The sequence below is a fragment of the Musa acuminata genome, chromosome BXJ3-3, assembly GCF_036884655.1.
Source record: "Musa acuminata AAA Group cultivar baxijiao chromosome BXJ3-3, Cavendish_Baxijiao_AAA, whole genome shotgun sequence".
In the NCBI taxonomy this organism is placed as follows: Eukaryota; Viridiplantae; Streptophyta; class Magnoliopsida; order Zingiberales; family Musaceae; genus Musa; species Musa acuminata.
The window spans coordinates 35,144,873-35,158,791 of NC_088351.1; the positions used below are offsets into that span (position 1 = coordinate 35,144,873).

Here is a 13,919-nt window from a genome sequence, read left to right on the forward strand (position 1 = left end):
ATTGTGGTGGTGGTCAATTTTGTCGATCTCGATCCAAACATTGACAATCAAAGTGAGGGTGATGACAACAGTGATGGTTTGATAATGATGGTGGTCGATCTCGGGGATATGAGAAAAAATAGAAAGAGCAACAGTGAGAGATGAGACAAACGGAGAGGAGGAAGAGGACGAGGACTATAGTATCATGGGAGATAGAGTCGGTGCGGTTATCCTTCTCATGACACTATCGTCCCGCAAGGGAGGAGGAAAAGGAGGGAGTGCAACAACGATGTTATATCTAGCTTATGTGACTTCATAGGGGGGAAGAGGAGGGAGAGTGACTATCTCCTCTCTCTTTGCCTCATCTCCCATCGTTACTTTCCCTCTTCTTCCTTCTCCCCCGGTAAGAAGTCGCAGAAGTCGAATATAGCATCGTTCCTCCTCTTCCATCGCAGAATGACAGTGTCACGAGAACAATGGTCATGTCAATGCTATCTCCTATGACATTATCATCTTCTCCTTTTGTCTCATCTCCTATCGTCTCTCTCTCATCTTCCTCATATCCTCGAGATTCACAACCTTCATCATCAACGATCGTTAGTTGCATGGCGACTATTACAATCTCAATCGTCAATGTTTGGATATCGATAAAATCGATCACTACCACAATAATCACCCATGACCTCTGACGACATCGTCAGTAAACCATCGTAATAATCAACTAAAAAGTTTTAATTAAAAAATAATAAAAATAAAATTATAATATTAAAATTATATTTTTATTAATCATTTTTATATCGTTCTTACGTCGTATATCTTTGGTAAAATAAAATATTTTACTTTTATAATTAGATTAAATATTTTATTTTTATAATTATGAAAAATTTAATATAAATTCTTTAATTTTAAAGATCGAAATGCTGAAGGGATTTAACCATAGCAGTAATAAATAATTAGCCCTTCTTCTTAGGTACGTACCGTAAGAGATCTCGAATCTTATTTGGCCCTCCTCTTGGATTTACTTTTACCTCCCTCCCACCCATCCGACGGCCGTGGCTGCCGGGCTTTACCGGACCGCGGACGGCATCGTTCACCGAATCTTGATCCGACGGAAAAAGAAAAGTAGATTTGGTGGCGGTCGCTCTCAATGGATTATTATTTCCATGCTTTTCCGAGGACGTACGAAAGCCGGTATGGATTTGCATCGCCGTTGTTTCATCCCCAATCCTGTGTGCTCTTATCCACAGCCCACCCCACTCTCCATCTATATAGATGGACGACGGGACTTCACGCTCGTATTCCTCGAGTTTCTTGTGACATCAGTAGCAGAAAGGATTTGGAAGAAGAAGAAGTAGTCGAGATGGGTTCTCTCATGGCCGGCTGGTCTTCGCCTGTTGTAGACCCAGAAAAAGGTAGAATCACAAGCTTTACATCTGTTCTCCTCCTCCTCCTCCATTTACTGATGTGTTATGCTGCAACGCGCACAGCTCTGCTGAAGAGAAACAAGTCGCTGACGAAGGAAGAGATCGACAGCTTCTGGAGACTGCACAGGCCGACCAAAGAAGAGGAAGAAGACTTCCAAGCCAGTTTGAGCTCCCCGAGAACCCCTCAGGTGGCTTTCCTCTCATTCGATGCTGTTTCATCCTCCTTTGTTTCGCTTTTACTTAGCTTTGTGTGTGTCTGTAGGAGTCGGACGGGCTGAGCCTAAAGAAGACTGTCATGGGGTTTCCTGATATCCCAGACATGGAGAAGCCTCCCAAGACCGGTGACTGGTAAGAAGAAGCCACTGTATACAACTCTTAAGTACATACGTACATGAAGGATGATGATATGGTTTAGGGTTTTGCCGGAGCAGGTGGACGAGGAGCAACTGGGCGTTTCTGAATGAGCCACCTCGTGACGAGCTGAGCGATTCAGCTCACAAGTACACAGCTCAGTTCCATGTTGCTGACCTCGCCGTCAAGAAATCGTAGTTCATCGTGGTGTGAGAATTCTATACATGTATGTGTATATTTGTATGGATGACGCTGCGTGCTCCTACGGTGTGGTCAATTACTATGGGTTTTGCTGTGATTTTGGCCTCTATGAACAGCTTTTACGTGTGGGTCAACGCTAAGAAACTAAGCTAATATGGTCAGTCAGCCACCTCTCAGCTTGATGGAAATTTATCATGTGAGAGCAGATTTATTTTGCAAGTCGATGCTCGGAATACTCTTATTATTCCCCGTCTTGATTATTATTATTATTATTATTATTATTATTATTATTATTATTAGTATTAGTATTATTATTATTATTATTATTATTATTATTATTATTGTTATTGTTGTTGCTATTATTATTATTATTATTATTGTTGCTATTATTATTATTATTGCTATTATTATTATTATTATTATTATTATTATTGTTGTTGTTGTTGTTGTTGTTGTTATTATTATTATTATTATTATTATTGTTGTTACTATTATTATTATTATTATTATTATTATTATTATTATTATTATTATTATTGTTGCTATTATTATTATTATTATTATTATTGTTGTTTCTGTTTTGATTAAAGGAACATATAATTTGAAGGATCCAAGCTAATGAATGAATTCTGTTAGTTGGTATAGTAATAACATGTCGAACTCGAAGGAGTTGCATAGAGGACTCGTTATTTACTGCAACCAAAGTGTATCTTTTGCTTTTTAATGCAAGAAAAAATAGATTTTTTTAATCCAAAAGAAACTATAATTATATATTATCTTTTATAATAAAAAATAAAAAATAATTTTAATATTTCAATTGATGATAACGAATAACATCGTTTGTGATTGACAACATCGTCGATAGAAACTATGAATGATGGTTATAGATTATGAGAACAATGACAAAAGATGAGGATCATTTTATTTGATACAGATACAAAATGATCCTCACCTATCGCTATCGTTTTTTTTTATCCATAATAATTTTTCGATATCGTTTTTTATTAATAAATAAATATTTTATTTTATAATTCTAAAAAATATATATATAATTTTTTTAAAACATAAAGATTATGATACTAATATTGATATGTAATTATGGTTATGGCATCAGTGTCATGTTTGAGCGCACAGACTTCGCATCGATATCTATGCATAGATTTCAATCACCAGACAGCTAAAAGCGCAGATCTGAATGTGCATTCATTTTTTACCTTCGTGCTATTCGAAGCTAACTTGATTGCTTCAAGGAGAAAGCAAGAGGAACAGCCTCAGATCTTTGTTTTCTAAGCTTTTACAGAGAACACTGAAGGCAGGACCATCAAATAACGAGTTCAATATTTTGCCATCTTAATCAGATTAACCAGGAATGATCACAGAACGAGATGAAATCATTCAGCAAAAGACCATCATCATCCCCTTCACCCAAGTAACCGTATGACCTGTTGCTAGGTTTAAGGTTTGACATCTTGACAACATAGATAATAGGCGTCCTCGTTACAAGGACTATGTGAAACTAAGCACTGGCAGCGGCTTTTGGATCGCTGGTAGTATAATCTACGATCAAGTTCTTAGACGCGGGCATCCCAGCAACAACATCCTCTTCGATTCCGCATTCGTTTGTGCCCCTTGAGATCTTGAAGTAACCATCCTGCACGAAACAGACAGATGTTGAGTCAGTCCATCAAACAGGCAAGAAGACTTCATGCAGTGTTTGTGGTGATTTGATCTTGATACATACATCACCCCAGCCTCGGTTCCACTGGTTTGCAAGAAGCTGCAGATTATTAGAGTAGACATAAGTCAGTAAGTGTTTGGTTGACTTCTTGGTAAGTCTAAGATGCTGAAGATTTTATCAACCAACCCAGTAGTCTTCACCCTCATCGCTAGTCCCCCATCCGATCAGCTTTACGGCGTGGCCACCGATTTCATCGCCTGTCAAATGCTTGTAGACTCCTGATTTATAGTGAGCAAAGTCCTAAGCACAAGGAAGATTTCACTTAAGTTAGCACAAAGTGTAATCTCTTTGACACCATCGTTTCATAAATATTGACAAACAGAGAAATGCCATGAGAATGTTGATGTGATACCATAAATTCTATCACTTTCTGGATGAGTTGTGGCCTCGGCAAAAATTTAAATTTGACTTACCTCATAAACAGTAAAGCTGACTTCCACAGGACCATTTGTGTAGACCTCTGTCATGATAGCCGGTGGATCCGATTTTACTCTATAAGCGTTGACAGCGAAATGCTTAGACTCATCCCACAAGAGATTCTTAACTTGACACTTTTTTGCACATTGTGGGGTTGGATATAGAGGTACACAGCCTGGATGAGCACATCCAATGTCATCGAAATATGGGTCACACTGCAAGATTAAGTATTTTTAACTTTGTTAATCTTTAACATTCAAAAAGAGGAGCAATATAGATTAGATTTCAAGAAACAAGATAAAAGAACAGTAGTGTTGAATGCAGTAAAAAGAAATTCAAGGGAACAGAAACGTATATATTTCTTTTCATTCTTCCTATCAAAGTCATCATACTCATAGGGCAAAACTCCCCAGCCTTTCCAGAAGTTCCAGACGAGGTAGCGTCTTTTAATATTCTTCAGCCATGACAAGGCGAAAAACCAACTCTTCCTCGACAAATTCTCTAGGTTTGTTCAACCTAGATCGACATGTTCAACCAAACATTGTTGTCCTTGTTGTCCTTTCATTAAAAATCCTACAGAAGCTGACATCATATTTGGCTACTCTCCTAGTCTCTTGAGCCGAATTATCAATCCTTGATACCATTCTGTATTAAAATTCAATAGCTTCATTTTCTGCATCTAACAACCACATTATGTTCCAATTCTGACTGCTCTTCGGTGTTTGGCATCATTGATCGGCGCAAGAAAATGAAAATTCTGTAACATTTATACTTATGCTACTCTGTGACCAACTACTCTTCCAACTCTGCTTCCTAGACAAAGTATCTCATCTATTCATTTCATTATTAATTGCTCATGGATCAATTTGACACATCATCAAGCTTTTAGGACTAATTTTATTTTGATTAAACTCCAGAACTTATCTAACAGGACAACAAGAAAGTAAATTAGAACGTATCTTGCTCCTGCCAACTTATGACATTATGCTGTGATGCTCCACATGCCAATACTAAACTACTGAAGAGCTCATGCCAGACTCCTGCGCATCAACCACTGCTAATGCCTAAAGGTACCTTTACATAAATAAAGCAAAGAAGAAATTGCATGATTTGTAGAAAATTTGCAAGAGTCGGATTGACTATATTGTCATGAATTACCTCATCAGTGACGACGCCATTCTCGACAAAGTACCGCCATGCACGTATGGGGTACCCTCCATCACAGCCGTCTCCACACATGAACCCACAGCAGGATAAAAGGTCGTTGACGGACAGAGAAATGTTCTGTAAACAAAGAAAACATAGGGAAGTTATGTTTGTCATTTTCATGAAAAAAATGATTTTAACCTTCAGAAATGCCGAGCAGGCCTTACCATGCCAAAGTGAACGCAGAAACGATCGGAAAGTGATTCTACAGCACCAAAAGCCCAACATGAACCACAGTGCCCCTGCTCATCATAAACAAGTTAAATACCTTAGGGTGTGCCTCAATAGTTAAATGCTGGAGATGAGCTAAATCAACCAGCTTACCTGATCTGTTGACCAAATTGATCAATGACCCATCAACATAGTTGGGACGCAATTAAAAGGGTTAGTCTTCCATGAAGGTCAAAATGTGCTTCCATCAATAACAACAACAAAAAGAAAGTAATGGAAGTTGAGGCAGCTGACCAAGTATTCTTCCAATTGTGCTACACTGAGGCCAAGCCGTCCTTGCATCAAATTGCTTCGGAAGCTTTAAAGATTTTGTATAAGTTTTTGTAGGAATATCCATCACCTCATTGTGAGGCATTGGTTTCACCCCAAGAATATGCTTGAACTGACCAATCTACAAAAGAAAAATGAAAAAGGGAAAGTAATTAATTAGACACATATGGTCAGAAGTAATTAATCAAATCTGAATGATTGAAATTAGGTCTGGAGCCTCACTGTATAATTTTCGAAACGGGAGTTCATGGAAGCTTTCCATCCAGCATTAGGGTTAGCATTAATCTTTTGAATAATTGAATTCTGTGCCATGTAAATACTATCATCATCAGCAAAGAGAAGAAGAAGAAATTTCCATATAAAACACAGAGTTGTTCATTTTCTTTACTGAACAAAGAGATGAAGCAACACCTGAAGTATCATTGAATCTGTCCTGAGTCGAGGCATTGGTTTTACTGCAAAGACCTGTACGGATATATATATATATATATATTTATTTATTTGAAGTAAAAGTCACAGGATAATTTTAGTTTCATGATTACTGAAGCAAAAATACAAGGTGAAGAATCATTGGTGCTAATCAACAAAAACAACAAAAGAAAGAACTATTATAAGAAAAGCAGAGTCGGTGTACAAGCATATCGAACAAAAAGATGAAGTTGTGAGGTTAGAATTACAACGCCTAAGCCCATAGCCACATCTCCTCTCACGATCGACATAAGTTCTAATGCATAAACACAAGGATAGCGGTTGTCTGCAGCGACATATATGTTACTATTCTTCGGTATCCCCAATCTAGAGGGTCCAGGCCCACAATCTCTTGAAGAAGAAGTCTTGATCATTCCATGGTGAAAGTCTTGTCCTTTTCCTTTCCCACCTTTGAAACTAAAATATCCCGTCTCTAAAAATTCCGGGAAACATTCCATTTGAGGTGCACTTCCACTCGTTTAAAAGCATAGATTGATTAGGTAGGTTTCATGTAGAGATAGCTTCTCATCCGTAGAGTAATTGGGAAAAGGTAATCGGTTGGTATGATTCATTCTTGTGAATGATTCCGGTGTTCCGACGCGATCTGTCGAGGAGGATGCAGAACCGCTAGGGCGGCGGATGGTGGTCTCGATCGGGTTGGTGATTAGGGGCAAAGATGTTCGCCATGGCCCAGATCGTAACTAAAATTCAAGGGTTGATTTAAGAGAAAGAGAAGCTAACCTGCTGCGGCGGATGAAGCGTCGAGGCTAAAGCGATCACAAGAAGAAGTAGGGACAAGGGGCACGGGGACGCCATTACTTTCTCCTCCGCTTCCTCCTCCCCCTCTTCCGACGACGAGGGGAGACGGGACGGTGAAGAGTAGCGGATGAGGAGGATGAGTTACTTGCGGTTTCTATACGTGCATATATTGACGGCAGAAGGTGGCCTTAAGGTCGTTGGCGTCTGCGGAAGGAAGCCGTCCCATCCATTATTCGTCGAGGAGTGACGTCGATGAGGCTCGGAAATAGGAGCTGCAAATAATGATAATAATAACAATAAACAAAAAGACAGTAATAATAGTAAGCGCAATCCAATGGGAGTGGCGAGTGCGGTCCAGTGGGAGGGTAACACGAAGACGCCGCCTGCTTCGCCCCTATTGCAAGCAAAACGAGAGGCGGTGTGGTTTGTCTTGCTTGTTCGATTGGGCTTTGATGCTTGCGGTGCTGACTGACACACTGTTCGTTTCCCACACGCTTTGATCTGATGACGATTTACCACCTCGCTGTGGAATGCGTCCAAGTGGGAGAGCAATTCGATATCGAAGACCGGTGACTTTGAGCGACTCAAAAATATACACTAAAGGCTCGATGGAGAGATTAGCATGCGTAGACGAAAAGATTACTTATTGTTAGCATGTAGTGAAACGAATCAAAGAGTAGTGGTAAGGAATGCATACGGCCAAAAAAGGGAAACACACAAGCATGTTTTGGTACCAGTAAGTACTAATCTTGGATACCGACTCCTTTACATGAGAACCACACGGAGCATCGAAATAAATGAGCATAGGAACTGCAGCAATAATGTTACACGTATCATCAACTTTTAACACGAACCTTCCGTTCCATCCTTCCATCTCTCACACACACTGGAAAGCTAATACGGTTCACCGTCGGGCTTCGTCAAGTACTTCTTTCAGCATGGCATAAACAAAAACAAGGTGAACTTCATGTACATCACATTTCTTGCTTCAAGAATTCTAAAACTCGGTTTACTCGATGCACATCTTTAGTATTGTTGGATAGTGGTAGTAACATTCAGGCACCATATTTTCTGACGCAGATTTACAGGGTATAGATGCGATGGTCGAACCAGAAACACATTCATGCCACCAGCCGAACAAGACAAACCTATAATGGGTCTGGAAATCGGAGATCAGCTGGTCCAGGGCCTAGGATGCCCTTGTCATGCTCTCCAAGGACGGTGCCGGGAACAAGGTTCGTGTCTGTTTGCCCATTTCTATCTTCTTCTGTAGGAGCCGGCTGTCTCCAGCTGCCCCCTAACCATTCGTGCTGCTAATAAGATGAATAATACAGGGTTAAGGAACATAAGACTCTGTCCAACAAAGTCAGAAAAGGCTATATAGTTCAATTTAGAACATCACAACTTACTTCTTCATGAGTGTAATTTCCATCAAGCAACATAGGGGTCACGATGGGTGGGACGACATCTGGGTCGGGCTTCTGAAATACAAATGTGGAATACAAACCTGAAGAAACAATGATGCTAAAGTTAGCCTCATGGGGAGAATCCTTGAAGCATCATACAGGAGACAGATTTATCACCTAGCAAATCAAAGGAACGAGCAAGAAGCTTCCCTCGAGGATCCACAAAATTTGCACCATAGCCGAAGAGCATTCCGGCAAACTGTGTTCTGAGAACAAATGACATGTATCTTCAGGTCTGGTGACCCAGAAAACTAAAGGGAAAAACCTTTGGCGATAAAATAGGATCTGAAATAGGACAACATCAATGTTTGATAAAATCATTAAACCAACCGTAGGCTAGATTGGAGATGTTAACAAACATCAATCTTGTCATATTTCAGATAGATTGGAGATGTTAAGTATGCTCTGATCAAAGATTAATGATGCTAGTCTCTAACTTTATAAGTGTCAATAAGTGTTTTTGCTATGTATATTATTACAACTCTACATTTTCAATAAAAGTGGTAAAAGTCAGGCTTGACCAACTCCGATTCCCAAAGCATGTTTATCAACTAGAATATCTAATAAGGATGGATTGAAGATCCAAATGCAGCCATTATTCCTTGTCATTTGTAACAAAGAATGTCTATAGGAGCTATTTTCCACAACGACAACAACGTTCACACATAATAATTATAACCATGGCTTCTCTAACCAGAACAAAATTATCGAGCACATTAGAAAAAGGGCCAATGCACTCGAGGCATTAAATCCCATAAATGTCGGAGGCAAGAGGTACAAAAAGAGCACATGCCTAAGCAAAACAAGGAACAATTTTAAAAATTTTAATGATCATACATTCTATCTATATTTTCTCATGCTTGATATGTTTTTGATCAATTACAATGTGAAACACTTGCATGTTGTTAGCTTATTATTCGCAAACATGATAGATGACTATTGATGCAAAATATGGTAAGCCTTGTTGTTGGCAGGGCATGACAATAATAGCCATCAGCTCAACATTATGGAGTTGCACCAACACATGCCTGTCATTGAAATTGACAAATGTTACTTAAGATGATACTCTTGTCCCACTTATGGACTCTTCCCTAGGACAGTGTGTGGTCCTTTGGGATTTAAAGATTCTAATGTCTATTCCCCGCATTTTGCTATATTTAAGTGTTGTGTCAGACAATCATATGCTTATACAAATTAACAGAATCAGGATTCCTTGAAGCTTCAGGTTGAATAACAAAGCAGAAGAACAGGTTATCCCTAGGTCACTCCGATATTATTTTCTATTAAGCCAACATATCATCATCCAATATTGGGATAATCAATCCATTAAGTTGATAGGCCTAAACTACTGGTCCCAAAATGTTTAGCCCATACCTCTAATGTGCTTTAAGTAAAGATTACTCAAATTGAAAGTCATAGGAAAGGAGGAAGAAGAAAAGGAATCTGAATAGTTTTGAAATATCAAAAGACATCCTTCTTGGAAATAATTGAAAAATAACATGTGCCCAAACACATAAATGTTATATATGTTGCATCTTAATTTTTTTTCATTTTTAAATAGTTTTAGATAATTGCTTAAATTCTTCTTTTTCTGTGTCTTTGCTCCTTTATTCTGCCCTCTATTGCATGATTATTTGTGTAGCTTATATTTAAAGTTATAAAGCATATCTGCTAGAAGAATTTAAAAGATAATAGTTCATAAGGTCTTTCTACCATTAACAGCTTCAACATTTAATAGCTTGATTGCCAACTTTACCCTGGAGAATAAAAGAATATACATAAATGCAGAAATAAATAAAGCACAATGTACCTGTTATCATCATAAAATTCAGCTAAGTTTTGTATCTCCACATATTCCAAACCTGCATCTCTGGCCAGCCTGAATTAATTGGCTTATCAGTGTCATATCCTCAGATTACGCAAACCAGATGTCTCTATAAATTAGATAATACGAAATAAGTACCAGACTAACCTAATCAGGCTTGGAAAGTGGACTAAGCAATGAGTTTCTGAAGTCATATCATTAGCAAATTTCAACTGATACTTTTTCCCAAACAAAGGAAACCTGAAAGTCATTTGCATATAAAATAACACATACGAAAGAAAGAAAACAAAAAGGACAACTGTCACTAACTCAGTACTTTTCTTCCTCAACTTCAAATGTAATAACATAGTTCTCTGAGCGGATGCAACTTGGGACAGCATTCGGCTTCATACCAATTCCCTTATTGTGGCAAGCTTCAACATTCTTCTGATATTTTGCCCTGACAAAGTAGCATCTCCATATGACATGATGAAAATATTCCAAAAGCAAGGTTTGAAAATCTAAGCCAGGAAAAGTGCAAAGACTGTCATCAACCAAGTATAGTTATCATGACATTCTTCCATCATCTAAATTAGCAATTTCTGTAACAGAAGGCATTGAATTTCTTTGACATCCATTATACCTTCTCCGTATATCTCAGACCTGTTATAACTACACTTTGTCATATCTTGTAGCAGGACAGTAGTTCCCGAGTGTCTTCTAAACCTCAGAATACCGAGTGAAAATAATGGGTTCGGGCTGTGTTAAAAGACATGTTTGGTTGGAGGTTCTTCACTCTAATCTTGTTAGTTTCAGTTTCAGAAAAGTTACATAAAGAAGAAATATGAAGGCATTAATTTGAACCAGGGCCTTTGTTTTTCATGTTTGTTGGGTCATTTCATGTTTGAAAAAAATGTTAGCTTCTACAATCCTTGAAGAGAGTCAAACACAAAACTCTACAGCATTATTTGGATCCCATTAGAGTATAGTAAACCATTTTACTGCAGTTAAAACCTCATACATCATAATCTAATCTTGCCTACAAAGTAACAAAACCTAGTATAAGAATTCCTAAAATTTGTCAACATGAGGGGCAGCTTCGAGCCAGAAGAAACAAGAAGGTGGTTAATAGCTAGTATAAAGTGCCCATATGTGACATCAATCATTGCTTGGTTCAAAATTTATAATATGTTCTCTTGACAATTTGTGATTCTACTGTCCTTTTCCATAACATGTGCTAGTTTCTTTCAGGTTTTACTTACAATTTTTCAAACTGCAACATAAAGAACTTTGGGAAAGAAGCTGTAATGTATCCATACCATATGGTAGATGAGTCAGGAGTTATACCGAAAAAATATCCCCCTGGTCTAAGCAATGATGAAACATTTCTCAAAAGACTCCTTACTTTCTCCTCACTCTCAAAGCATGACTGCAAAGATGTCTACTTTTAGAAGTATGTTGTGAAGAATTATAAAGAAAGAAGTAAAGGAAGTACCTGCAAATGCTGCAAACAACATACGATGTCTGCTGGGGTACCCTTGTCATGCAAATACGAGTCTAAATTTTCCTACAACATGTGATCGCCTCATTATTACCACAAATATATCCCATAACCAGAATTTTCTTCGATTACTAATTGTTAATAGCATGTAAGTTCACCAAAGATGCAACATGTGAAGTCGTCAAGTTGGTCTAGCCATCCATCACAAAGAGATATGATCTAACACCCAAGGATTAAATACAACGTGTAGGAGATGACTAAATGACTATGAAATATTGGGCTAATTACAGATTACCCCCCCCCCCCCCCTTGTAGTTAGCTACTTTTAGCATTTCGGTTTCTACACTTTAAAAAGATACATTAGCATCTTTATAGCTACGAAAGTGAAATATCTAGGCCAATTTACCTTAGCACCGTCGGTTTTACCAACAGAAACATAAAAATAAAGGGTAAAAATTATAATTTTAATATTTCAATTGGTAGTGGCGGACGGTGATGTCGTTGGAGACCATGAGTGGCTATTGTGGATGAGAAAAGAGACGGCGAGAGGTGAGGGCCGCTCTGCATCTATGTCAGCGTCAATACAGTTGCCGAGCGACAAAAAGGCCACTGATGTAGATGTCGAATGGCGCAGCTTGGCAACTGCGTTGACGTTGAAGCGGATGCAAAGCGACGCTACTCGACATCTGTATCAACGGTCCTTTCGTCGCTCGACAACTGCATCAACGTCGATACAGATGCAAAGTGACGAAAGGATCGCTCGGCAATTGTGTATGCGTCAACACAGGTGCAGAGCGGCTCTCACCTCTCACCACCACTCTTCTCATCCACAACAATCATCTGCAGCCCCCAACGGTGCCGTCATCCGCCATCATCGACGTCGTGCGCTACCATCAACTAAACATTAAAAATATATTTTTTACTCTTTGTTTCTGTGTTTCCGTTGGTAAAACCGACGACGTTATGATAAATAGACCTAGATATTTCACTGTCGTAACTATAGAGATCAATATAATATTTTAAAGTGTAGGGACCGAAATATTAAATGTAACTAACTACAGAGGTTAATCTATAATTAGCCCTGAAGTATTGCCCTAGGTATGGGCTGCAGGTTATGAAACAACAGTACAAGCATCCGCCCTCCTTCGTCTAGGGTTTTCTATCCCTCCGTCTGATTAACACATCAGTGGCGTGTGAATAGACGGGCGGATGCATCTGCTAGGTATAGTTTCACAGATTAGCAAAACTGAACAAGCGCACTCACCACGGAAGGATCCAACTCGCAGAACTCGGCGGTGTAAGGCTTCCGCTGGCCCTCCCACATGTCGCGGGCTTCGCTAATGCCGGACAACGAGGCATCTGTCCGATCAAAATAATGAAAACCAAGACGAATCTGAAGTCAAAGTGAGAACAGAAAAGGAAAAAGGAAATGGAAGGAAAGAAAAAGAATAGTAGTATACCGACTCCGATGTAGTGGCCGATCTGGGCGTCGTCCCACTTGTCGGTGTTCGCTCCGCCACCGCAGTAGAGGTCGCAAACCTGATTTAGTCGCCGAAGAACGAGGATGTGAGAGAGGAGCTACAAGAAAAAGAGAGGCAGGAGAAACGAGGGGGTGCGAAGAGAGACGCACGGTGGCGTAGGGAAAGGCGAAGATCTTGATGAGGGCGGTCTTGGCGAACTCGTAGAGGCGGTGGTGAGCGGACTCGGCCGCCCGGACGGCGAACGAAGCAGCGGGAGGAGGAGGAGGAGGAGGATGCGGCGCTGCTGCCAGGGGAGCCGAGGAAGCCATCAGCGTCGCTCCCCTCGCCGTTGCATCGGATGCTGTGCGAAGTTTGCAGGTGGGTCGGGTTTTTTTGGTTTTGGATCAAATCACTCAAATAAGCCTTTGTCAAACCGACTCACCACCCCGGCCGAGAAATTTATTTTATTTATAAAAAATAAGAAATAGCATTTCCTGTGTATATTCCTGTAAATTTAAATAAAATATCATTTAATTATAATATGAAAAATATTAAATCTCTTTTAATATTTTTCTCTTTATCATGACAATAAGAATATTGTTATAATAATAATAATAATAATAATACTAATAATAATAATAATA

At 39.1% G+C, this 13,919-nt stretch overlaps 3 protein-coding genes across 5 annotated transcripts; 1 reads left to right on the forward strand and 2 right to left on the reverse strand.

Moving 5' to 3' along the window:
• The first annotated feature begins 1,230 nt into the window (after positions 1-1,230).
• LOC135634277 (uncharacterized) lies at positions 1,231-2,052 on the forward strand. 2 transcript variants are annotated; one of them, XM_065144639.1, is made up of 4 exons: positions 1,231-1,391; positions 1,467-1,591; positions 1,666-1,751; positions 1,819-2,052. In XM_065144639.1, the coding sequence occupies exons 1-4, from the start codon at positions 1,340-1,342 to the stop codon at positions 1,865-1,867; spliced, it is 312 nt and encodes a 103-aa protein (XP_065000711.1). In that variant the 5' UTR covers positions 1,231-1,339; the 3' UTR covers positions 1,868-2,052. The 2 variants fall into 2 exon arrangements, with proteins under 2 accessions (XP_065000711.1, XP_065000710.1); XM_065144638.1 differs by having other exon boundaries at positions 1,835-2,052.
• A 1,273-nt stretch (positions 2,053-3,325) lies between these two features.
• On the reverse strand, positions 3,326-7,225 carry LOC135633219 (cathepsin B-like protease 3). Its single transcript, XM_065142431.1, has 11 exons — positions 7,027-7,225; positions 6,229-6,282; positions 6,040-6,120; positions 5,782-5,938; positions 5,641-5,645; positions 5,484-5,558; positions 5,269-5,394; positions 4,107-4,325; positions 3,820-3,933; positions 3,697-3,732; positions 3,326-3,606 (listed from the first exon to the last, which is right to left on the reverse strand). The coding sequence occupies exons 1-11, from the start codon at positions 7,099-7,101 to the stop codon at positions 3,472-3,474; spliced, it is 1,077 nt and encodes a 358-aa protein (XP_064998503.1). The 5' UTR covers positions 7,102-7,225; the 3' UTR covers positions 3,326-3,471.
• A 778-nt stretch (positions 7,226-8,003) lies between these two features.
• Positions 8,004-13,678, reverse strand: LOC135633218 (mRNA cap guanine-N7 methyltransferase 2-like). Of its 2 annotated transcripts, none has more exons than XM_065142430.1 (11): positions 13,446-13,678; positions 13,276-13,354; positions 13,080-13,174; positions 11,810-11,881; positions 11,634-11,743; positions 10,652-10,774; positions 10,483-10,575; positions 10,321-10,389; positions 8,628-8,716; positions 8,454-8,551; positions 8,004-8,354 (listed from the first exon to the last, which is right to left on the reverse strand). In XM_065142430.1, exons 1-11 carry the CDS (start codon positions 13,602-13,604, stop codon positions 8,193-8,195), a joined length of 1,149 nt encoding a protein of 382 aa, XP_064998502.1. In that variant the 5' UTR covers positions 13,605-13,678; the 3' UTR covers positions 8,004-8,192. The 2 variants fall into 2 exon arrangements, with proteins under 2 accessions (XP_064998502.1, XP_064998501.1); XM_065142429.1 differs by having other exon boundaries at positions 8,004-8,357.
• Positions 13,679-13,919: the final 241 nt, after the last annotated feature.